Source organism: Sylvia atricapilla, chromosome 9, assembly GCF_009819655.1.
Source record: "Sylvia atricapilla isolate bSylAtr1 chromosome 9, bSylAtr1.pri, whole genome shotgun sequence".
NCBI classification, from domain to species: Eukaryota; Metazoa; Chordata; class Aves; order Passeriformes; family Sylviidae; genus Sylvia; species Sylvia atricapilla.
This window is the reverse complement of record NC_089148.1, coordinates 13,432,105-13,455,751: the sequence shown is the minus strand read 5'-3', so window position 1 is coordinate 13,455,751 and position 23,647 is coordinate 13,432,105. Positions and strand designations below refer to the sequence as shown.

The 23,647-nt window shown below is 55.9% G+C and overlaps 2 protein-coding genes across 2 annotated transcripts; one reads left to right on the top strand and one right to left on the bottom strand.

Moving 5' to 3' along the window:
- Positions 1–1,544: 1,544 nt before the first annotated feature.
- Positions 1,545–16,287, bottom strand: POMGNT1 (protein O-linked mannose N-acetylglucosaminyltransferase 1 (beta 1,2-)). The gene is made up of 22 exons (XM_066324926.1): positions 16,196–16,287; positions 15,183–15,377; positions 13,077–13,185; positions 12,582–12,697; positions 12,261–12,326; positions 11,714–11,827; positions 10,947–11,064; positions 10,547–10,645; positions 9,958–10,085; positions 9,337–9,407; positions 8,984–9,059; positions 7,475–7,558; positions 7,303–7,344; positions 7,080–7,138; positions 6,486–6,558; positions 6,051–6,179; positions 5,624–5,749; positions 5,415–5,479; positions 5,024–5,068; positions 4,709–4,844; positions 4,287–4,396; positions 1,545–4,008 (listed from the first exon to the last, which is right to left on the bottom strand). The coding sequence occupies exons 2-22, from the start codon at positions 15,291–15,293 to the stop codon at positions 3,906–3,908; spliced, it is 1,980 nt and encodes a 659-aa protein (XP_066181023.1). The 5' UTR covers positions 15,294–15,377; positions 16,196–16,287; the 3' UTR covers positions 1,545–3,905.
- A 165-nt stretch (positions 16,288–16,452) lies between these two features.
- Positions 16,453–22,288, top strand: LURAP1 (leucine rich adaptor protein 1). Its single transcript, XM_066324925.1, has 2 exons — positions 16,453–16,689; positions 19,688–22,288. The coding sequence occupies exons 1-2, from the start codon at positions 16,480–16,482 to the stop codon at positions 20,375–20,377; spliced, it is 900 nt and encodes a 299-aa protein (XP_066181022.1). The 5' UTR covers positions 16,453–16,479; the 3' UTR covers positions 20,378–22,288.
- The last annotated feature ends 1,359 nt before the right edge of the window (positions 22,289–23,647 follow it).

The following is a 23,647-nucleotide window of genomic DNA, read 5'->3' as shown; positions in this document are numbered from 1 at the left end:
CCTGGACCCTGTCTCCCACATACCAGCCCATCATCAGAGCCCAGGGACTTCCTGCTTCCCCAGCACAGAGATCTCCAATAAAAAACTATAATGCATAAAAATAAACACCACCGGAAATTATGCAAAATTCCCCACCCCCCACAAGCTCTGGAAAGGTCAAGTTTCTTGCCAACGCTATTTTGCCTTTGTTTAATTATCAACCAGCTCCTGTGAGGTGGAGCAGCCCGGACAGGTTCTCCTTTGTACGGCTGCACAAAGCCAGGGAGGCCGGGCTGGGGGGGCTGCAGGGGCTGGGTGAGAACTACAGCTCGGGCAGCGGGTGCTACAGCTGCTGCCACATGGGCCTGAGCTGTGGCAGCCACTGGATCACACTTCTAGGGCGGGCAGGCAAGGGGACAGTTGCCCGGCCAGCTCCTGGGACAGCCGGGAATGCTGCAGCACCAGCAGGATGCACCAGGAAGTGAGCGAGACCTTCCCAAAAAGGGTAGGATGATGGGCGACCTGGCTCATTTAACAAGTGTCCCGGGGACTGAGCCCCTTGGGTAATGCACCCTGGCATGACCAGCACCTGGGGGCGATGAGCCGAGGCTCTCCCATCAGCCTGGCACAGGTCCTCCCCTTCAAAGGGTTTACCTGCTTCTACAGTCATCCCTCTTTTACAGGAGGGGAGGATCCTATAAACGCAGCAGTTTGCACACACTGGCTCCCTGAGGTGGCCACCACACGAAAGGTGTCAGAGCCGAGCCCACGTCACTCTGCAGGGCCCTGCCCTGGGCACTCAGAAGCAGCAGGTGGATCCTCCTCTCACTCACGGTGCCCTGGCAGAGTCTTGGGCAGTCTTGGTGCCGCAGGATTTGGCTCGGCAGGAGGTGGACGTGGAGGCTGCCAGGAGGTGAGAGCCCTCACCAAACCCCAGGGACTAGGTAAAAAACTTCTGCTAAGGGGTTGCCCTGCCAGAAAGCTGTGCTTGGTCCTGGGGAGGGGCTGCCAGCCCAGCCTGGCTGCAGGGATCAGGCAGTGGAGCAAGACGCAGCAGGTTGGCGGTGCAGATTGTAGCTGGTCCATGCTGGTGGCTGACACTCTCCCACTACCACCTTATTTCAGTCCTGTGTCTCTGCCCCAGAAATGGGTGCATCCCCAGCTCTCTCAGGTTCCCTGCCCCACAGGGGCAGGAATTTGGAATGGTCAAGAGGGTGACAAGGCTGTAGTTCTCAGGACATAGCAGCTGGAGGTGTTGGGAGGAAGACGGGGGCGAGTCACCAGGCAGCTCGTCAGAGTTTCCATCAGTTGCTGTACTGAAGATTAAAGTGATAACACTTGAGGAGGAAACAGCTCACAAATATGTGCCAGCCCTGCTGGCACTGCATGGCACCACACAGAGACCTCTGCTGGCACAGGACTGGGGCCACCATTAGCCCATGGCCAGGCCTGTACAGCTCCGGGCAGAGCAAGACACCAGAGGATGGGGGTCTGTCCTTTCCAGGCAGGACCCCAGAGCCAGGGACCCTGCCCCTGTACAGGGCCAGCTATGAAACACACGAGGCTCAACAGCTTTGCAATGTTTACTCTTGAAAAAATAATTCAATTCAGAAAGCATCAAACCCTGGTGATGCCACACACCCAGCCCTGCCATGGCTGCCACTCTGGAGCCTTGCTGGGGGGACAGGGAGGGATGGAGATCAGCACCCCGTGGTGTGTGGGGAAGGGAGAGCCTAAAGCCCACCAGCTGAGTCCTGCTGTCACTGAGAGCAGGGTGCCATAGAGTCCTGGCTGACAGGGGAGGAGAGGGGAACTCATGTTTAGCCACCTCCTACCCTAGGACCACCTTCCCCAGCCCCAAGAGGAGCTGGGGAAAAGCCAAGCCTGAGCCCTACCCGAGAAGGGAAAGAGAATGCATTTAGTTTCAAGGGGAAGAGAAACTGAGCCTTGGGAACAGAGGTGCCAAGGAAGGGCAATGGAGAGCCTTTTGGAAGTTCTTCCAAAGCAAGGAATGGGGAGCAAGCTACATTTTCTCAGAAAGATGTCCCTTTTCCATCCTTGTAACAGACCTGCCTTACCTTGAGGGCCAGCACAGGGGGCACCAGCCAGAACTGCCAGGGCTGCCAGAGCAGAGTCCTACAGAAGGGCAGCACTGGGGGGGCTGGGGAGGGCAGGGCTGAGCCCCAGACGGGTACTGCCAGCCTCAAGGGTGCCACTCTGCACGCCCTTGTTCCCCTCCTGCATCCATCCCATCCCATCCCATCCCTGCTGCTGGGCAGGCATGCAAGGGACTGTGAGGGTCAGAGTCCCTGCAGCCATGCTAGAGAGCTGTGCTGCATGCACACTGCGGTCATCTTGGCCAAGAGGAGTTTCCTGGTTCACAAGTTTTCATTCCTATTCTGGCCAAGGGAGGAAATCAGGGAACCCTGGTGGAGCCAGGGGGACAAGAGACAAACCTCCCATGACTGCCCCTGTGCAGGCTGGGGGCTGCCAGCTCTCCATGCTGCTTCCTGTAATCCACTCCTTCCCAGGAGCAATAAATAAATAAGTTAGTGTAGTGTAGACCTCAATGCTCAGTTCACAGTGAGAAAATGAAGGGGAAGAGACCCTGTTACCTCAAGGAAAGGGCTGAGCAGCATCTCCTTCTCCCAAAGGCAGCCAGAGCATTGCATCCCTGCCCAAGGCGAGATGCAGAGAATGCATCTCTTGTTGCACGGATGAGGAGGAGCTGTACTGAGCAAGGGGACCAGGACTGCCCCCCAGGGTGCAGGAACATTAGTACCAAATGGCTGGGGATGGGAGGGGGCCCTGGGATCCTTCCTAAGGCACGGAACCCCCTCTCTCTCCCTCTGGACGAGGGATGTACCACAGTGGGAGGGCCAGGCTGCCCATCCCAGACCAGCTCATAGCTTCCCTGCCAGCAACTAACTGCAGTAAGGGTGGGAATTCAGGAGAAGAAATTGCCTCTGCCTTCAGCCAAAGCAGGGGATACCAGGGCAGGGAAGATGGAGAGACAAGGGTACAGTACCACAGGCAAGGACCATAGAGCAGCATCTCTCACTCCAGATGACCCTGGCCCACCCTGCCCCTGCAGCCAGGGGATGATGCCTGCTGGCTGCTCCCATCTCACCCTGCAAGGCACTTTCACCCTCTCTCCCAGGACACAGGGGCAGGGCTCCCCACAGAGGAGGTGCTTGAGGACAGTCTGAGCCAGAGCACACAGCCTGGTCCACTTCCACCTACAATCACCTCCAGCTTCCAGAACTGACTGTGCTGGGTGTGGGGCATCCCCTCTGAGTCTGCAGCAAGTCCAGCTCTTCTCCAGCATTCCCTTTTCTGTGAGCTGGGCTGCACCAGTACCTGCAGCCCATGGAGCAAAGCCAGTGTGCAGGAAGATGTCCAACGCAGCAGAGTCTTCAAGGTGCATCCATCGTGCAGGTAACAGGAGAGATGCTGGAATATCCCCTCTTCAGCACTCTGTTCACCATGGGGCACAAAGCCAGCAGGCAAGAGTTAATAAATAACACCCAGCTGGCAGGCTGCAGCACTTAGACCATGCTGCCTTCTCAGGACTTCAGGGCCAAAAAGAAGAGCAGAGGTGTTTTTTGAGGCCCCCTCCAGTTGAGCATCTCCCTCCTCCAGCCTTGCCCAGCCGAGGGGCAAAAGGAGCAGCGTTAGTAGAGTGTCTGTGTTAAAAAAAACAAGTTCCTGGGATGGGGGTGGCATATCTACAGGGAAGGACCCTGTCCTGTGCAAGGGAAAGGGAGACCACAACAGGAGGCTGGAGGGAGCCCAACATCTGCTTTTGCAGCCCAAACCAGGAGTCTGTATCCAGTCACCAGCCTCTGAGAGCTGCTGCCAACTCTGTCTCTGCACCGTGGGGGTCTCTGTGCTCCCCCGGTCCCCTTTGCTTCCAGCTGCCAGCCTCACGTCTGCTCTGCTGCTGCCACCGCTGGCACTGCCACTGCCCCCTCCTCCTTGGCAGGGGGCTCCATGTAGATTGGTGTCACCGATGAGGGCTTCTTGGACCTGCAGGAGAGGGGGCTGGATGGGAGCAGGCAGAGCTGATGGTTCCTCTCAGGACCCCGATTTTCAACAGCACTGCCTGGCATGACCTCCTTCCCACTGGGACATCCTCCAACCCTGGGAATGTATCCCATCTCCCCTTCCACCGCACTGATTAAGGAGTGAAGGTGGTGTCCCCCAAGAACTGGGCTGGGACAGAAGTGGATGGTGGTGTGTCCCAGGCAGGGGACAGTGCCCTAGGGATGGGGCATTACTCAGCCCTTCATGTCCCTGATACTCACGAGTAGGGGGAGGCAGGGACCCCCACCACAAGGAAGTGGTTTTTCTTGCGGAAGAGCCGCCACAGCCCCTTGTGGTTCCCACGGACGTCCAGGTCCCAGATGTGGAGGCACTAGGATGGTGAGGACGGAGAAAAAGGCATCAGAGCCTGGGAATGGGCACCAGGGCCAGGTGTCCATTGGCATGTGAAGAATCACAACCCCTGTCCTCAGTGAAACAGCAGAGAGGGCTGCACCCCAACGCTGGGCTGGCACAGGGCTGCACCCCTCCAGCCACACCAAGAGCTTCAACATCACCCAGGGACAGCAAGAACCCATTTGGTGAGCTGTGTCAATGCCATGGGAAAACCCAAGAACCGCCAGCTGTTTCCCAGTGACGCAGAGACCAGTGCAGGGCTAAGGACAGGCCATGCCAGGGCCCTCACCTTGGCAAGTTGAGTCCAGGTGGTGAAATCTGCTTCCTGCTCCATCCTGATGAACATGACATAGACCTTGCCCTCAGTGTCAGGTACAAAGGAGTCCTCACAGGGGTTCTTGCTGTGGTCCAAGACCTCAGCCTCACTGTGGAAATGGAACAAGGGAGTTAGAGGGGACCCCTCCTTCTCCCTATTCCCACTGCAGAGTACTTCAGACATGCAAGATGTGGCTGGGGCCACCAGGGCCACCGCCACCTTTCCTTCTGTTCTGGTTGGTTCACCCAAAGTGTACTGTGGTCTCCCCACCTTCCAGCAGGCACTCACCCCAGGAGCCGATGAATTTCAGTCTCATAGTTATCCTTCCTCAAGCTGTTGGAAGAGGAGAGAACACAGAGATCAGGGCAGACTCCGATAGTTTGATCCAAATTTAAGACTGCCCCAGTGTAAGACTAAAGGCAGCTGGAACCAATAAATGGAGAGCAGGGACTGCCACACATTCTTGAGATGTGGCAGCAAAACCATGACCCTTCAACATGTCCACATAGAGTGCAGGGTAGCCAAACCCAACCTTGCAAAAACCACTGCCAGGACTCCCCAGCAGAGGCCAGTGTGCTGATACAGGAGATTATGGCCACTGCAGATGGGAGATGACTCCACAGACAAGGGTCAGACCAAGCAACTCTTTCATCAAAGTCTCATTGTGACCAGCACTCACCTCTCCACATTTTTAAGCTGGACATTTGGAACTGTGTTGAACTTGTGCTTCTTGAAATAGGCTTCCTGGGAGAAACAGAGAGCAGGGAAGGAAAACCAGGTTTGATCCTGGGTCAGCAATACCTGGAGATGACTTCAAGCATCCCCACTACTTGGGGAGGTGTCTGAGTCAGAGCTCAGCACCAGGACAGGGCCTGGAAGGTCACTCACGTGGAAGTAGCCGTTCATGTTGAGCCCCACGATGCCGAAGTGGTAGGAGCGTGAGATGTCCGGGATGATGCACTCCCGGCCCTTCCGCTGCTCCGGCATCCGCATCCACATGTCCCAGTCCCACAGCTGGGGAGGGGAAACTGCTGCTCACTCAACTCTGGGGACAGGCTTTGCTACTGTGACCATCCAGGGACCTTTCTGGGTGCCCACACCAGGTCCAGCCCCTTTGGCCCCAGGTCTGTGGATGGTTATGTGCCTCCTCAAGTCACTGCCTGTCCCACATCCATTCTGCTTGGGCATCCTTCCCAGTATAAACACAGGGATAGCCCCTCCAGGAGCTGTACACGCAAGGGACTGGGTGAAGATCAGGGACTGCTGATGGGCAGAGGTGGGGGTGTAGAAGAAAGGGTCCTTCCAAGGTACTCACCTTCTCAGGGGTTGGCCATTTTGGCTCCAGCTCATCCTTGTACAGGCTCTTCCGGAGCACCCATCCCAGGCCTGGCATGGTTTCCACACGATACAGGAGCGAGGGGTCCTCAGCTGTGTGCTCATAGCCCTGCAATGTTATGGGGAGAGTTCAGCATGCTGAATGCACTCATCCTCCACTAAAAAAGGGAGGCATTGTGCTCCATTGAGTTTCCTATCATGGGAAGAAGGGAACAGCCACTGGGAAGCACATGGCAGGGACAGGAGGGTGGTTTGCAGGGGCACTTCTGAAGAGTCCAGGGCTGGGGAGACAGACCCACTTAGGATGACAGTGGGGACACACACTCTGCTTTAAAGATGGAACCTGGACTCCAGTCTGACATGGAAACAACACAGGGCAGAGGTGGCCCTGCTCCACCATCCTTCCCTGACCCACCTGGTCATTCCAAGCAGAGATGCAGTACAGGCTCTCATCCTCCTCCAGAAGGTGTATTGACTGGCTCAGAAAGCTGAGGAAAGAGTTGACCCTAGTCAAACACCCTTCTGCCATGCAAACCAAGTCAAACCCTTCACCAAGAGATGAGCCACCTCCAGCTGCTGGAATCACTTATGCCAATTTTCAGCCTGAGATAGCTGATGCTGGTGGGAGACCAGGGGAGGAGCACCCAAACAAGCTAAGCTGCATCTCACTGTGGGGAAAGGACAGCATCGTCTCCTGCTCATTAGTCTCTTCTCCTTAAGAAGAAACAGGAGACACTGTCCCTGTCCTCTGGTCATGGGGCAGCTCCAAACATGTGAATGGATCAGTGTCCCAAAAAAGCCAACCAGGAAGAGATACCTAACCCTGAATTCACTCTGCACTGACTGACAGGACAGTGGCCTCAGACTTTGAAGGCAGAGCTCAGTTACAGCTTTTGCCTGGGGTCTGCTCAGCCTCAGATAAGTGAGCTACAGCAGGCAAGGATCTGGCCTCTCCCCAGCATCCAGAGAGCTTCCAGAAAATGATCCCACACAGGAACCCCAACTTTACCTGAAGAAGTCAACGGAAATGTCAAGATCTTCCTCCAGAACCACAGCAAATTTAGCATCCTGTAGGGCAAGGAGAACATCAGAAGGCTGGAGAAGAACGGAGCAGAGACACAAGCAGTGTGCTGTGTCTGTGTGGTTCCTTCCCCTGGAGGACTGATCCCAGCTCCTGTGGAACAGGGATCACAAATGCCAGGGGAAGGCTGTGCTGTAGCAGTCTCACTCACCGGGAACAGGTTGAAGGTTGCAGTCAGACTGGCTTTGTAGTGCTACAAGAAAAGACAATCATTGTCTGTATTAGCATCAACCTGGCACAGATCTGGGGCTAAGCCTGCCTCCCTCAAATGCTATCCCAGGTCCCTGGAAATAATTGTCTCAGGATTTGGAAAGCTCTCTCACCTGGGAAACTCTGGCGTTTTTAATGCTGATGGGAGTGTGCTGTATTCCTGAGAGGCCAAACAGCTCCACGACATCCATTGGCTCCTGCAATGGAAACGTACAAAGTTCATCAAATGTGTGGGTCATTCTCCCCTCCCCTGCCAGTGTCCGCTTCCCAGGACAACAGGAACATCCCCTGCATGTGGCTGTCTTCTTGGAGACTAGTGGGGCTCAATACAGACCCTGCAGCACAGAACTTGCCAAACCCTCATGGCCCTTCAGCACTTCAGTATCACCATGACTTTGTTAGTCCTTTTGGCAGACCCAAAGTTGTATCCAAGAATATGTGAGAGGTCCCAGATTCCCAGCTCCTCATAGACAGTGCAGAAAGAAAATAAGTATAGCCAGGAGCACCTAGCAGCTGCTTAATGGCAAGACCACAATCAACTCAATTTTCTCTCACAGTTGCCAAGAAAAAGACTTTTCTGACCAAGCACAAGGGTCAGAAGTAATCCACATTTGGGCTGACATATCTCTGCCCCAAGAAGGAGCCACCAAGGCCTTCTCCACCCCCTTACTGTGCATCCCATCTCCTAGCCACAAAAGAGAGAAGGAGCTCCCATTGTACCAACCCTTCCCCCTTTCCCTGGTATCCACCATGGCAGCTCGAGCATCCAGGCTGCCCCCTCGTAGCTAAGGGATGCTGCTCCAGTTGCCATGGCAATGGATGCTGCTATCTTTAACTGCTCTCATGTGGTGCAGCAAGAACCTGCATAAAGAAGCCAGCTCCCCCAGCCCCACAATGTGGCAGTGGTGGGAGAGACCTGCAAGGGAGCAATTGTCTCCATCCCAAGGCAACCAGGCAGTACCTCACTGGATGCTGCAGAGATGAGGCCTAGCAAGCTCCTGAGATCTACTAAGATCCCACATGCCTGTCCCAGAGTACATTCCACTGCCAGAGAGACAGGACTTTCAGTGGGACTCTCCAGGGCTATACAGGGTTGAGTGAGAAGAAGGTCTTTGCCTCTGAAGGGCCAGTTCTCCTCCACCTGTCTCCAGCTTGCATGAGCCCCAAGCTTTGAGCCTTGGGAAAACACAGTTTTGTGTCTTTTCACCTCTTACTGAGAATGGAGCTGGACAGGATGGCTGGACTGGTTTGTTCCTCTTCATTTGAAGCAGCTGAGCAGGTGATGTTACACCCAGAGCCTGCTCAAGGGGCTAGTGGTGTTTATCAAGTGAGAAAAGGGGACAGGGAAAGCCCAGCATGACCACCATGTTCCATTCCTGCAGACCAGCCCCTCCTGACATGGGGATGTCAGTCCTGGGCTTTGGGAAAGGCCAAGGCAGCTTTATCCACACCCGTCTCTTGGGTGACTTTGGCTGACTTTGTGTAGGAGCAGGTGAGGCGCAGCATGACACACAGAATAAGGAAGGTGACGAGGCTCTCAACTTGCCACCCTCCAAGGACTGGGCCAGCACTGGGCTGGGGGAGCACAGAGCTGCCACAGGGATCCCTGGCAATGCTCTCACCTCGTAGTAGCCATCAATGAAGACTGTGATCATCTGTGGGTTGACGCCCTGAGCTGACAGCAAGGAACGCAGCATCCTGAGGAGAGACAGAGGGGCCTGAGCACAGCACAGCCCCCAGAGGGCACAGGCCCTTCAGCACAGGGGTATGGATCCCTTGGGATGGAGGAAAGTGTCCATGATTAGGGAACAAAACCTACCTGTGCCTCCCTTTCCCCTCCCCCAAGGTCTGCCCTTGGTGCTCATGCAACCCGAGGAGGAGGCTGGATCCTGCCAGCAGGATAAAGGGAAGGACCTGGGCCATGCCTGATCTTGTGGCACATAGCAGAGGAGCTGTGCCCTCTGGGAGTGCTTACCTGTACAGGTAGTTGGGGCGGTTCCCTGCAATGACAGCTACTGGCACATCAAAGACTTTATTGTCTTTGAGCTGGAAGAGAACAATGTGTGTGAGTGGGAGTGGGAGAGGCCATGCAAACCAAAATGAGGCTATGATTCTATGCCACTGAAAGCAGGATCCAAGGGGTAGGGGCCCACTGTTAAGACAGCAGAGCTGCATAGTCCTAACTCTTGGTTCAGGGCTACACCAACCAACCAGGATGCCCTCAGCACTACTGGAGACCCTGCCAGTTTCCCTCCCTCATCTCACCTCTGTCCCTGCTCCAAAATCCCAGTTTGCATCCACTCAGAGACCTGTGTCTCAATCCTTCAACACCGTGCCAAGGACAGCCCAAAAGTCACAATAGCTGCTTTGTCTCTAGGTGTTCAGGCTCTGCTGCTTACACTGACATCCCTAGAACAGGGTCACTATTCCTGGCAACTCAGAGCAAAGGAATTCCCTGCCCCAGGCTTGCCCAGGGGCAGTTTGCATCACTCAGCTGGCGCTTAAGGACAGTGCTCTGCATCAACTGTAAAACACACCTGGTCCAGCCCAGCCCTCCCTCCTGGAGTCTTCCTGAACACCCTGCCCCTGCACTCACGGGATCAGGGTTGAACTCGATGGGTGTGGGGTCTTTGCAGCTGCAGACGCTGCCATAACCTTCCACTTTGCTGCAGAACCTCTTGCGGCGCCGGTTCAGCTCCGTGTCGGGCCAGTGGCACTCGGCATCTGGAGGAGAAACAGACCACTCACCCTGTGTGCTCCAGGCTGGGATACCACACACACAGCTCTCCCTGGGCTCAGCCAGCAAGACAGCCCTTGGCAGTGAGCAAGCAACACTCTGGATGCCAGGTACAACGCCAGGAGCCATCCAGAGCCCAACTCCACTTCTGGCCTCTCTGAGCAGCAATAGGTTATTCGAAGTCAACAGTCAAAAAAGACCAGACCAGGCCTGGTTTGGAGATGTGACAATTTGCCAGACAGTGCTTCCACCTCTCCATCCTCACCCTTATCAGCAGCCATGCCTGGAATTGCCATGGAAGCAGGAAGAAAGGGAGCTAAGCCCATTTTAAAAGTTAGCATCATCATCATCTCAAAAAGCCTTAAATCCAGACTGATGGCTTTGACTTAAAACCAGGCAGCAGCGAGACGTCTCCCAGAGACAGCACAGAGCAGACTGTACTTCTTACCTTCCACAGATGTCAGGTGAACTTCTGTCTTCAGCAGAACAGGGTCGCCCCATGTCGAAAGGGCAGGTGACTTGGCATGTTTCTCCCCATACACTTCTCCTGGAGCAGGAACACAGGGTCAGGACTGCTTGGAAGGGCCCATCCCTGCTGTGCTAAGGCATGACCAGGGGCTGTCAGCCTGGGGGACAGCTTGGCACCTTTTCCCATTGACCTCTGGCAAACTGCTGAAGGAACATGCTCTGCCTCCATATCCTCCCTCACCCCCAGGAATGGAGCTGCCACTCTCTGGGACTTTGCTCCCTGCTTATAAAGCCTCTTGGGGATGGGCTGGGTTTCTCTTCATCTGGCTTGTCCCAAAGAAAGGAGCTACACGCCCTCTCCCAGCCCGTGCAAGACTCACCCCCCTTCTTCCCCACAAACGTCCACATGTCTCTCCAGCTCAGGAATGGTGCAACTTGGCTCCCCAGGCTTTTCAGGACGTTCTTGGCTGTCTCCTTGAGGTGAAAGGAGCCTTCGTCCTAGAATAAAACACAACACTGCAGCTGAGGTCTGGCTCCTGACAGGGAAAAGTCTCCCATCAACACCAAAGGGGTACAGGGCCTACTCCTACCCTTGAACCAGTTGAATCAGAAACCTTCAGGGTCTCTGTGCCACTAAAGCTGTTGGTGGCTTCATGATGACCCACAGGGAGATCAGAGGAATCATGAACTTCCTTGAGACCAATTAGTTTTCAAGTGGGGCCATGTGTTAAGCAACACCTCACAGAGCTAAACATGAAACCTTGAAGCAGCACAGTGCTGCTTGCACAGCAGCCCAGACCTAGCACAGTCCACAGGGCCCCTGTAAAGCCAGAAGGATCCCACTACATCCTTATATTTCCTCATGTCCATTCTCCACTTAACCCCTTGTCTATTGCTGTGGGCTTTGACACATATACTTTTTGCTCTCCTGCTTTGCTGGGCACAGCAGTATCTGCAGCAAGAAGGGAGAGCAAGAGGACAAGGGAGGTGATCCAGACAGGGAGTCACAGCCCCATGGGGATATGACATTTAGTCCTAGGTATGCTTGATGACATTCAGAAGGCTACTGCTCAGATGAGCTTCAGGACATCCTGACTAAAGACAACTTTTTTTTTTTTTTTTTTTTTTTTATATTAGGGTCACATACCTTAATGGTAAATATCAGGATCCGGCCCCGGGCAACCATGTTGAGGAAAAGTACCATGGCTTCATCTTCATGTGGGGAATAGGTGTCAAAGACCCTCTTGGCCATCACATGACCCTGTTGGTATGCATACGTCAAATGGATCTTAAACACTACATGGTGTGGACACAGAATTATGGAAGTCTGCCCTGGAAGTCTCATTCCCTGACCAACACAGGGAGTGGCTTTTCTGGTATGCCAGAGAGTTAGTCCCCAGAGTTAGTCCTCAGGCAAGCTCAGCCCTCAGGCCTTCCTGCACAGAGGTCCATGGGAAGCATCACCCAACCTCACAACTCCTCCTCTGCCTGTTCCCCAAAGACAGCAGGCAGCACAAGGAAACCCTTGGGCAGCACAAGGAAACAAGGGACTCTCTGGGTGACCGTGCCATACTCTGCAAACTGCACACAAAAAGCATTCAGGGAGTTCCCTCCTGGCTGCCCCTGCCCTCAGACACCCAACAGCTCAAGAGCAAGGACAAACTGCCCGTAAGAAAGACACGGGGATGTTTTACCGTGGCCTGATTTAAGACGATGACATGGATCCCTCTTCCTTGCTCCCGAGCCTCATCTTCCAGGACCTGTAAGTGGATAAATGATGAGAATCACAAGCCAAGACTTCTTCTTATTCCCTACCCATTCTGCACAGCAGAGCCCCCAGACAAGAAGCAAATCTCTTTGGCTTTGCTCATGGCAGTGACAGGTGCCAGAGTAGAAGTCCTGGAAGCAGAACTTCTTGCCAGCCACTGAAGTGCTCTCAGCACTGTTGTTTGTGGCTTCACCTGTCCAGCCCTGTCCATCCTCTGCTCACAGGACAGCCAGCACCTGTCACTCACCGTTGTCCCATCCACGGCCACATAGACCTTTGACCGGCTGGAGTACACCTCAACATCCAGGACCTTCTTGTTGTTGACAGGGTGCCTGGGGGCCTCCACATTCAGCATCTCATCATCTACAGCAGAGAAATTCCCAGTTTCAACCAGTCAAGGCACCTCTAGCTTGTCCCCACTCTGTGCTAACCCAGCTGAACCTCCAGAAGGCACCCCAGCCCAAGGAGTCATGGGTGGGAATTTACAGGGATGGTAGGTAAAGGGGAAATACCAAATGACAACAGCTCTGACCTCAGCTGACCCCACAGAGATCTCTGTGGTGAAATGTGCTACAGCCTTCAGTACATAGACTAGGAAGGGAACAGCATTTTCTATTAATTTTTGTCAAACCCACATGCACAGACCTGGTTTTTGTGATGGAGCTGGTCACAAGTTAGCCCTGACTTAAAGAAACCCCTCAGTTCCCTTGCTTTCAAAGCACAACTGGATGCTGCCCCTCACCATAGTCCTGTGCAGACTCCTCTTCCTCCTCATAAGCAGCTCTCCTGGTGTCCAAGATCAGCTTGATGTTCACAATTACAGTCACAAGCAGGAAGAGGACAGCACCTGTCTGCAATGCAGGATGTTTTGTGTCAGAAATTTGTAAGTAACAACCCCAAAACCAGCCTGCCTTGACATAGGCTGCAGGGCATCCCAAGGAGATCCTGCATGGGATCATAAGCATCTGACATTTCCCCTGATTTTTTTTCTGAGGAAACCAAAGAGAAAGAAATACAGGTGACTGAATTTCATGTTGAAATGCATTCATCAGTTGGAGAGGCACTGACTCCTTGATATGTGAGAATTAGCCCACTTCCAACGTATCCCTGCTTCCAGATCTGTGAGCAGATTCCTGCTAGATTATTGCAAGGCTGAGGGTCCCTGCAGGCAAAGAGTTTGGTAATTCAGAGTTACAGCTCCCAGGGTAACCTTAACTTCTACCTCTGCTGCAGCATCACTACTCTCATCTGTCCCTCTGGAACCAGAGGATGCACTCAGGATATTCAGAGGAGAGGAGATGCTGTGCAGCTGAATCAAACAAAGGCAAGAAGCTGAGGTCTGATTTCAGGAAACTGCACTGTACCAGCCTGCAGCTTTACTGTCTGCAGCAAACTTCAACTGCAACCCTTGTGGATGCTGACACAGAAGGCTTAGGAAGGTCCAGGGGCTGTGGAATAGACCCTTGATCTCTGAGGTCATTGATGGGGCTGGGATCACACACTGGCCTGCCCTTGGTGAGAGGCACTAAAAGGATTCCTGCCCCATCTGTCCAGCTACTGCCCCAAAGCAGATAGTTGCTGCTATCTCTGCCAAGCAGGTTCAAGGAGGAATGTGGAAAATGGAAAACCAGCAATAAGACAACATGATGTATAAATGTCACTATGGCATTTCGGCTTGTTAATTTGCTGTTGACTCAGGACTATGAGCACCTTTTGGAATCTGTGCACCGAAAGCTTTTAATTAAGCATGAACAGAGCCATGGCCTCATGGAGAGGCAGCAAGGCCACCTCACCAACCTGCCCAGACCTTCTGCCCTGATCAGCACTGGAGACATGAGGGAACAGCCTTGGTGACCAGAGTAAATAAGGCAATAAAGAATAAGAATTAAGCAAGACCAGCAGCCAGGTCTAGCAAAGCTGGCTAGTCAAAGCTAATTGATGAATGCTTGGCTGCTGTAGATCTGGTTATTCCATACCTGCAGCTCTGGTCTACCTATTTTAAGCCAAATTTTCATCTGTGTTTTAAGCAGCACCACGAAGTAGAGAGATGTGTGCAGGCTCTAGCCCGTTACCCCAGCATGGTGAGCAATGCCTGCCTGACTGACCAGACCCATTCCCAAACCTTGAACACCCTATCAGACACAGAGCTGAGCAGTCTTCTTGCCCAGGGGAGACCTCATGAACCTTTGTCCTCCCAGGCACATGCAAAACCCTCCCCTGCTCCCTCCCACAGCAACCAACTGCCAGATTTCATGAGCTCCTCTGAGGAAAGGTCCCTTTTTTGTGTTTCGCTGTGATGGGGCCAAACCTTCATGTCCTTACAGCCCCAGACACCCCTCAAGACGTTGTCTCCACCAAGGATTAGCTGTTTTACAGCACAAGCAACCAAGCCTGAGGCTTTCCCAGACACCAGCTGGCTCTAGGACATGAGATCCTGTTACCAAGACCTATTTTCTCTGTCCACCTGTTGTGCCTTATACCAGGCTTAGTTTGCAAATCACAAAGCTAAAGTCTGAACCCTGCAGCACTCAGCATGGGTGCAGAGCCAGGATGGGAGCAATCAGTTGGTTTCCAGTTGAAAGCTTCCCAAGGCCACCTGGATAATTGTATCTCCTCCCACAGCCACTCAACAGGTCTGCTGGCACCCGAAAAGAGCTGCTACACACGGCAGACCCTTCCACACACAGGCACTTGGAGGCAGCTTCTCGGGGAACAAGTTATGCTTCCTCAGCAAGTCAGGTCACCCAGACTGCCAGCAGATGCACTCCCAGCCAAGCTGCTGCTTCATAAACTTGTAAATCCTGTAGATTATCCTTCCTAATCTACTGCAGGGCGGCGGGTGACTCACCTGACACAGCTTGCGCAGCGCGCGCTGGTTCATCAGCTTGTACTTCCAGGCAAGGTACCAGCTCCGCTTCTTGTGGGCCTTCACAGCGGGGTTGGGCTTCCACTCGTCCATAGTCCTGGGGGCTGGCACGGGGGCAGCCGTGTGGGGCGGGGGTCAGGATGTGTGCTGCTCTCCTCTCATGTCCATCGGGGCTCCCTGCCGGCAGGGGTGAGGGTGATGGAGGTGCCTTCAAACCCTCTCCCCAGTAAAGACAGAGCCTGGCACAAGCAGTGGCACTGATGTGCCATGAGCAAAAGCCCTTTGGAGCCTCCCTGCCTGCCAGAACTCCTGCTTGGGAGAGATGCAGGAGGCCAGGCTTTGCTGCAGGGTGAGGGGAAGCCCCCGAACTCATCGGCCAATGTCTGCCTCTGCTCCAGGCCAACCCCTCAGCGAGGCTACTGCAGTGCCATGGGCCCACTGCCACGCTCCGGGAAAGAGAAGCGGCCCAAAGTCACAAGCAGACAACAGATCCCGGACCATCAGTTGTTATGAAATGGGCCATCACTGGCCATATGTGCCAGCGGGGTCCTCGGTAGAGAGACACCCTCCCCACTAACAGCCCCATCCCTGCTATCGGGAGACGGACACGGAGAGCAGCACCGGGCCAGCGTCCTACTGGAGCTCCCAGCACCCCCGGGCAGAGCGGCGAGCTGAGCCAGCGGGAGGCCGGGCGCCCTGCGGGGAGCGAAGCGCTGGGCCTGGGCGGGATGCGGAGCCCCGACAGAGCCAGGAACCTGTCCGGAGCACAGCCTGCCCCAGCAAGGCCCGGCAGGGCGGGGAGAGGAGCGCTGAGGGACCCAGAGGCGCTCGCAGGGGGGAGATGGCGAAGGGCACCCAGGCGCTCCGGGCGGGGAGGGAGAACCAGCTGTCTGAGGGCGGCAACGAGCGGCGGCGGGGAGAGGGGGACCCAGGCGCTTCGGGACCGCGGGGAGTCCGGGGAGGGCCGGAAGGCGTGTGCCGGCCGCGCTACTCACGGGGAGGCTGAGGCGGGGCTGGGCCGGGCAGGGCAGGGCCGGTCCCGGCTCGGCGGTGCCACCGCCGCCGCCCCGAGCACCCTCCGCGCCGCTTCCGGCGCCGCAGCGACACCGGCGGGGGCGCGGCCAGCGCCGGCCCCGCCCCCGGCCCCGCCCCGCGCCGCTCCGCGCGCCCCGGCGGACCTCGCTGGTGCGCGGGCAGGTGGCGGCGGGGGCGGGGCCGCGGCGGGGGCGGGGCCGAGCTCGGGCCGCGGTGACAGCGCGGCCGCCGCTGCCCCACCCGCATGGAGGGCGGCGGGGAGGCGCTGCCCGCGGACCTGCGGGACCTGGCGGGCAAGGTGGGACGGCGCCCGCCCGCCGTGCTGCTGCGGGGGCTAAGGGCCGACACCGCCCCCGCGCCGCCCGCGCCGCCCGCGCCGCCCGCGACACCCGCACCGGCCCGCGGTGCCCACCCGCCGCTCGCCGAACGCCTCCGGACGCTCCGCCTCGAGCTGGTGAGTGCCGCGGTACCGGGAGCGCTGCCGGCCGCCCCCCGGTAACTGACCGTCCCAACGCGCGGTCACCGCAGTCACCTCGGGCAGCCGCTTGCCACCTCCGGTGACAGTCCCGAGTAGTGCCCGCGCTCTGCCTGCGTTTCGGGGAACCCTCCTGGCTCCTCCGTGTCCGGGTGAACGGCCCCCAGCTGATCGCCCTGCCCCGGCCGCTCTCTGTCCCCGGCCCGCGCAGCATCCACCCCCGGCGTCCCCCTCGGCCACCTCCGTCCTGCCCCCCTCGCACCCCCACACGCCGGCTCCGTCGGGGATCGCCGTGTCCGAGATCAGAATTTAGGGCAGGGACCTTCGCCAAGGGCATGCTGGTGGATCTTCTCTCCCCCGGGTGTGACCCCCGGGGTGACAAGGCACGGGCATCCCTGGGAGCTTTCCCGGGGCTCGGTTCCTGCCGGGGCTTCTCGGGAGGCTCGCAAAGGGTTGTGCTGCGGTGGCAGCCTTTCCCGGGGACCGTGGGAGTGCCGATGGCAGCTTTCTCGCCTCCCTCTTTCGTGGAGGGAGCAAATACCGGCGATGCCTGCGCCTCCGGAAAACGTGGCGAGGTTGGGCAATGGGTTCAAGTGCAGCTGGGGGAAGGGACGCTCCCACGCATGAACATGCCGAGCGGGTGGGAATGAGCATTGTTTCCACAGGGAAACAGACTAAATACGCCCGCATCCCTGCGTGCCCCCAGGGGGCTGGAGCACCGCCCAGCCTGAGCCCTCCACTTTGGCTGATTCAGTATTCCCATCCGTGCAAGAGCTTTCGTCCTCCCTCTGCTTTCATCCTGCCTCCGCACCGGCTTCCAGGCTGTACCCTGACCGGAGGAGAAAGGTCTCTGGGGCAGTGCAGTGTTTGCCCTGCCCAGGTTCAGGCAGCCTCAGCCTATGGCCAGCAAGGCCTGGCCTGGCCCGGTGATTATTCACCTTGGCTCCAAAAGGCATTTCCTTGCCCTGCCCTGGCTCTTTTTGCTGGCCAGGGAGGAAGTGGGGACACCTCACACCCAGATCAGCAGCTTGGGATTGGAACCCGGGTGCTAAAACCCAGCACAGGGCTCCCCTCACCTCCCCATCCCCATGAACAGGGACCAGAATTCACCCTCCCCCCAAGCAGTAGGAAACCAGCAAACCCAATGCTCAGAGGATAAGCTGGCCTGGGAGTGGGCGGTGGGAGGAGAATTTAGCAAATTCCCACTCTCACCTCCTGATCTGAGGAGGAAGATTTATCCCTAGAGCTAGATATCTTGAAAGGAGAAGGCGCCTGAGGTTTCATGTGCTGGGGAGAGGAGCAGGGCTGCATCTGCCCATGGAGAGCGTGAGGAGGAGTGTGGCAGTCCCCTGCACAGCTGTCCTTGGTGAGAGGTCGTGCAGTGAACTTCAGTGCATCTGGAGGAGTAATAGAGAACAGCCTGTGCTGGGTTTCCTCCCACAATAACCTTGCCTTGCTGGAGAGGGGGTTTCTTGGAGTGCAGTGGAGAGGTCAGGCTGGAGTGAACTAGCAGCAAATTGATGGCTAACTCCTTCCAGCAAACAGTATGGGAAGTGGGGAGTGTTATCCCACCCTCTGCTCTTGGGTTGGCTTCCCTGGCATCTTTGACAGCTGTAGCTCTGCACGAGGCAGAGAAAAATGGGGAACCCCCGACCAGGGGTTTCCAGCCCTCCTCCTCCTTCGTCGTCTCCCTGCCAAGGCCAGATGCTTTAGCAGTGCGTGCAGAAAAGTCCATTGTAGGCAGTTTTTTAAATAACTTGCCTAGAAAGGAAATTTCTGCACTTGGAAGCTGGCTCCTGCCCCAATCCGGGCACATCCCTGCTATTTTTTATTTAAATCCAGCTTGAGGAGCATGAGGAGGGGGTGGGAGGGCTGATGTTGGATCTTTATAAATCTTTGACCCTTTTTTTTTCTGTCGTCTGGAGTGAGAGGTGTCACGTGCTAAAATCTTGGCTGGAGCTTTCCCAGGCTCCTTCCTCGGATGCTTCTATGGCTGTGCTGGCTGTGGGACTGGAGACAGGGCTCTCAGGAGACTGTGGGGTCACCCGTGGGCGGGCAAGTGACTTCCAGGGTACCGGATGCTGAGGATTGGGTGCTGTATTTAAAAATGATCCCTGGGGAGAGCATGGAGTTCTGTCACAGCTTGCTGATGCTGGGCACAGGATGTGTTTTGTGAAGGAGTCCATGGGCATCTGCAGCCTGCAGGCTGCCTGTATGTGCCCTGCAGTGGGTTTTCTCCCTTTCCCCCCATCGTGGCCTTATTTCCTTTCCTGGCAAAATATTTGCGTCCTGTGTAGGGGAAATCCAGTGGCTTTTGGCGGCCAGTATCATACAGACAGGAATGTCTTGGCACACGGGGCTTTCCATTAGGAAAACAGATGTTTCTGCAGCAACTGAGGTTTGCAAAGAGCTTCCCCAGGCTCGGAGGGGCAGGAGTCGGTGAGGCGAGTGGTGTGATCAGCAATGCCTGTCCTCCTTGCCGTCCCATTTTGGGAGTGATTTGGGTCTCCAAATCCTGCCATGTGACATTGTCACCAGCCTTGGTTCAGCGAGAAGTAAAGGCATGAAGGGACCAGCCTGGGGAAGTGCTCATGGTCCAGCCAGACACTTGCACTGAGCGATGCCTGATCCTCTTGCCCTGCCAGCAGCTTCCCGGGTCTTGGAGGATGCTCTGGAATCAGATCTGCATCCAATACCTCCAGTTCCTTGCTTACCCCTTGCTCCCATAGAAAAGAGCAACACAAGTGCCCTGGATTTATTTCTCTGAGGGGTTTGGTGGCTGGTGAGAACCGTAAGTTGCCAATGGCTGTGTCCCCAGGTCATCCTGGGGATGGTTCCCTGTGGGGTGTTCTCCCATACCATGCTTTTCATCAAGCAGCTTAGGAGACCTGTGGGCAGCACAGTGACTCCTCTGCCGGGCTGGGCTGGGACATGGGGCCCCTGGATCACCCCCCTGTGCTCTGTGTCTCCCTGCCAGGCTTACCTGCGAGCGGTGGACGTGAAGATCCTGCAGCAGCTGGTGGTGGTGAACGAGGGCATCGAGGCGGTGAAGTGGCTGCTGGAGGAGCGCAGCACCCTGACCAGCCGCTGCAGCAGCCTGGCCAGCAGCCAGTACAGCCTGGTGGAGAGCCAGGAGGCCTCACGGCGGGGCAGCTGGGACAGCCTGCAGGACCCCAACGACAGGCTGGACAGCATCTCCGTTGGCAGCTACCTGGACACCTTGGCTGATGACATGGATGAGTACTCCCACAACGCTGCTGAAACGGCCGCTGCATCCACGTCGGGCAGAGCCCTGGCCAGGGCAGAGCAGGATTGGGTCAGGATCGACCCTGAGAGGGGTCTTGCAAAGCAAGAGAAGGACAAAGAGGAGCACGAGTGGCCCCACGTGGACCTCTCCCCACCTGGGTTGCCTCAGGATCGCTGGTTTGCTAAGGAGCCCCAGGTGGCCAATGGGTATTTGGGCCAGCAGTGCCCCTCTCTGGAACCAGACAGAGACACCAAATCACCACCAAGGGCTGGGGAGAGGCTGGGGAAGGGAAATCCAGATGGGAAGGCTTGGAAAGCTGAGACTGACCTTGAGAACTGCAAACTCAACACCAAACTGCACCTGGAGTACGATGCCCACTGGCGCTGGCTCCAGTCACAGGATGATGTGACATTCTTATAGCCCGTGGCTTCACCTCCCCAGGCCAGCTCTCCCAGCTGCCCATTCTGCTTCACTTGTCTGTGCTTGGCAGAGTTGGGGTGGTTGGAGAGGGAGGGCCAGGCTGGCTTGGTGGTGTCGCACTGTTCCTCTGATGGCCCCAGCAGCATTAGATGATGCAGCCATAGGGGACTGGGTGCCTGCCCTGCAGCACATTTCTGGGCAAGAAGGGATGAGCTGGGTCCTGGTAGATTTAATCCTTTGCTCTAGGGTGGTTGCTTTGCTGGTGGCTGGACACCCCTCTTTTGTCCTTGGTGGTGGCAGGGAAACCTGGGACAGTGGTGTTCCTGGGATCTCTCCTTCTAATCCTCAGCTTCCTATGTGCAAAAACTGGGGACCCTTCCCCCAAAATGACTATCCAGAGAGGACAGGAGACACTGCCATGCATCCACAGCTTGGTGGCACCAGCATGCTCAGTGTGGGGCAGGACCATTAGCAGGGCATCCCTGTTGGATCTGCTCATTTCCATCATTGTCTTCAAGGCCAGTGTCCATCCAGGGCAGAGCAGACCTGGGGTTTGGCCCCAGCACATGGTGGATGCTAAAATCCCTCCCTGTGGGTGAAGCCCTGCCTGGTTTAGATGCCTCTGTGAAGTCTGAGGGGTCTGGGGAGCCTCTGTCCATGCCCTGCTGAGGAAGGATGATGGTGCAGACTTCCCGATGTGATGACATAAGAATGACAAAGCACTGGGTGGGAAATGGAAATCCTGTTCTCCCAGTTTGTTCTTGGACTGTCTTCCACCTTGGGAGCAGTCCTGCAGAATCCCTGGGATGGGCAGCACATGGGCAGCCTGGCAGAGCCTGCAGGGCTCAGGCTTTGAGAGGCTCCTGCTCTCCCTTTACGTGGTGTGATGATGATGAAGGCTGAGTTTCTCTCTCTGTGTGATGAATAGTGCTGAGTCTCTGCCTCCTACCAGCAACCAGAAACATGAGGCTGCTCTGTCCAGGTGGATTTGCAGTGACTCTGCCTTGGAGACATCTCTGTCTTTTTAGCCTTGGCTTCTGCCCGTGCCTTTTGCTGTCCCCACCATGCCTCCCAGCACGCCCCTCACTGCCTTGTAGAGCATGGCTTGCAGCTGGAGCTGTGTGAAAGCTTGGGCAGGACCTTCTGCCTTCACCAGATGATGCAGGAAAGGACCTGAGCATCCTGATTCAAGGAGCCAAGCTCTTCCACATTTGTGGATAAGCCTGGAGTGTTCTGACTTCAGAACCCATGGGTATATCTGTCCTCAGCCAAGTGCTGTGATGGCTTTGCTCTCACCATCATGCTGTTGTTCCCTTGCCTGCATGGGTCACAGCTTGGATCTGTCCATGCTGAGATGGCAGGAGTGAGGACATTGTCTCCTGATGTCAGTGGGATGCTAAGAGAGCTGGCTGTGACTTCCCAGATGTGAGATGTGAGGTGGCTGGGTGCACAACAGGTGTCTCTGAAGCAGAAGCTTCAGTGGAAATTACCCTCTGCTCTGAGAGTCCTGAGCACCCTCCCTTCCCATTCAGATCCTCAGAACTTCCCTGGATGGATGTGGAGAGCAGGACAATACCCAGAATTCTCAGAGATGGTACCTGCTGAGGACTTGGGTAAATCCCAGCAAGCTGGGAGTGGGTTGCCCTATGCAACAAGCATCCACCTGCCTGCCCTGGAGCAGCTGTGCTTGGCTTGCCGTTGCCTGCGAGTAGCTTGTAGCTTCCTGTGTGGCTGTGCTGCTGACACTGAGCCACCATGTCCCCAAGGCTGGCTGTCCCCTGCTTTCCTGCTAACCCTGCATGCAATGAATCAGCTGAGGGTCCCTGGGGGAGACAGGGTAAGTCCTTCGGCACTGTTAAAATCATTCTCAACAAAAAATAGCTGGCTTAATAAATGTTTGTGTTTCTCCCAGGCCACGCTGTCGGTGCTTAGCTGAGCTCACTGGTGTTTCTAGGGAAAGGGGAGAGGCTCTGGGATGGAACACCCTGGAGCCTCTGGCAGCCCTGCAGAAGGGCAGATTTAGCCCCAGCCCTGAAACAGGCACAGTCCAAGTGTCTGGGCATCTGTTCCTTCTCACATCAGTGATAAAAGTCACTCTTCTTGAAGCAGCAGATACCAGGGCACATCTGCTGGAAGCAAGGATGACTGTGTTGTTCTTGGCTGGACTATGTGTCAAACACTACCTTCACCCTTCCTGCCCCATATTTCCAAGGAAGACCATTTTAGGTGTTTGCCAGGCCTGCTAGCTGTGCTGGAGTCTTTGCTTCCTGTGTTCTGCAGTGGCAGCTTTGGCTCCCGTGGCTTCCTCCGCCCTGGAGGTGCAGCGTGGATCTGGGTGTAGAGCAGAGACTTCTCCAGCCCAGCTGGGGTGGGAGCAGCACAGCTCTGATATCAGGCTGTGGGGATTTGCTCCTGGGTGGATCCCTTTAAAACCACTAGAGCCAGTGCTCATGCAAACATCAGCTTTTCCAAAGCAAATGCAATCGGCTTATCCAGCCCTGCCATCCCAGCCTCAGCATCCCTTCCGGCTCACGGCTTTGACACCCTGAGCTTTTGCAAATGGGGAATTGGATGCTGAAGCCAGCAGGACTCAGCAGGATTTCCCCAGTTTCTGCTGGGCTGAGGTAAAAAACAGAATAATGAAGAAAACCTTAGAGATAAAATGTCCAGCCTCTTCCTCTTACAAATGTAGACCTCAGCAGTTGGATAACCCTGTATTGCAGAACTTTTGCTGGGGCTTCCGTCGTCATCGACTCTTCTGCCTGGTTCATCAACTCTTCACCCGAGGTGTCCATAGTCCCAAAATCTGTGTATACCCCAAATCCCAGCCCTTGGAGGTGGAAGGATGGATGGGATCTTGTTGTTGTCTCCCTGCTCCATCTCTGGGCTGCCTGGATGTGGGATCAGCTACCAAGCACATGCAGAGCCAACATCCAAAGCTCCCCTGGGGAAACACCCCGGGGACCTGCCTCTGGCTGAAAGGTGGGTGCGGCAATAGGGTGCAGAGCACCCATGGGTGGGAAACAGCCCACAGCATGGATCCACAGCCTCCCCCCTGGTCTGCCTGCCCCTGACCCTGCCTACTGCTGCCCTTGAGCTGCTCTTGGGCTGTTCAGTGCTGGTATCAGGTAAGAAAACAAGCAGATAAAGCAGGCGGGATCCCAGCCGTGCCAGAAAACACCCACCTCTGTTACAATAAAAACACCAGCAAGCCAATTTTTTTTCCCAGATATACACAGAGATTAGACTGCCTTAACGAGGCAGTAAAAC

Bases quoted from the DNA above. Each gene is read 5' to 3' on its own strand.
- POMGNT1 (XM_066324926.1), bottom strand. From the start codon at position 15,293: ATGGACGAGTGGAAGCCCAACCCCGCTGTGAAGGCCCACAAGAAGCGG. The intron at 11,828-12,260 runs GTAAAACATCCC...GCATACCAACAG, and splicing joins TCGTCTTAAATCAGGCCACG to GGTCATGTGATGGCCAAGAG. The intron at 6,559-7,079 runs GTAAAGTTGGGG...CTCTTTCCTCAG, and splicing joins ATTTCCGTTGACTTCTTCAG to CTTTCTGAGCCAGTCAATAC.
- LURAP1 (XM_066324925.1), top strand. From the start codon at position 16,480: ATGGAGGGCGGCGGGGAGGCGCTGCCCGCGGACCTGCGGGACCTGGCG. The intron at 16,690-19,687 runs GTGAGTGCCGCG...TCTCCCTGCCAG, and splicing joins GGACGCTCCGCCTCGAGCTG to GCTTACCTGCGAGCGGTGGA.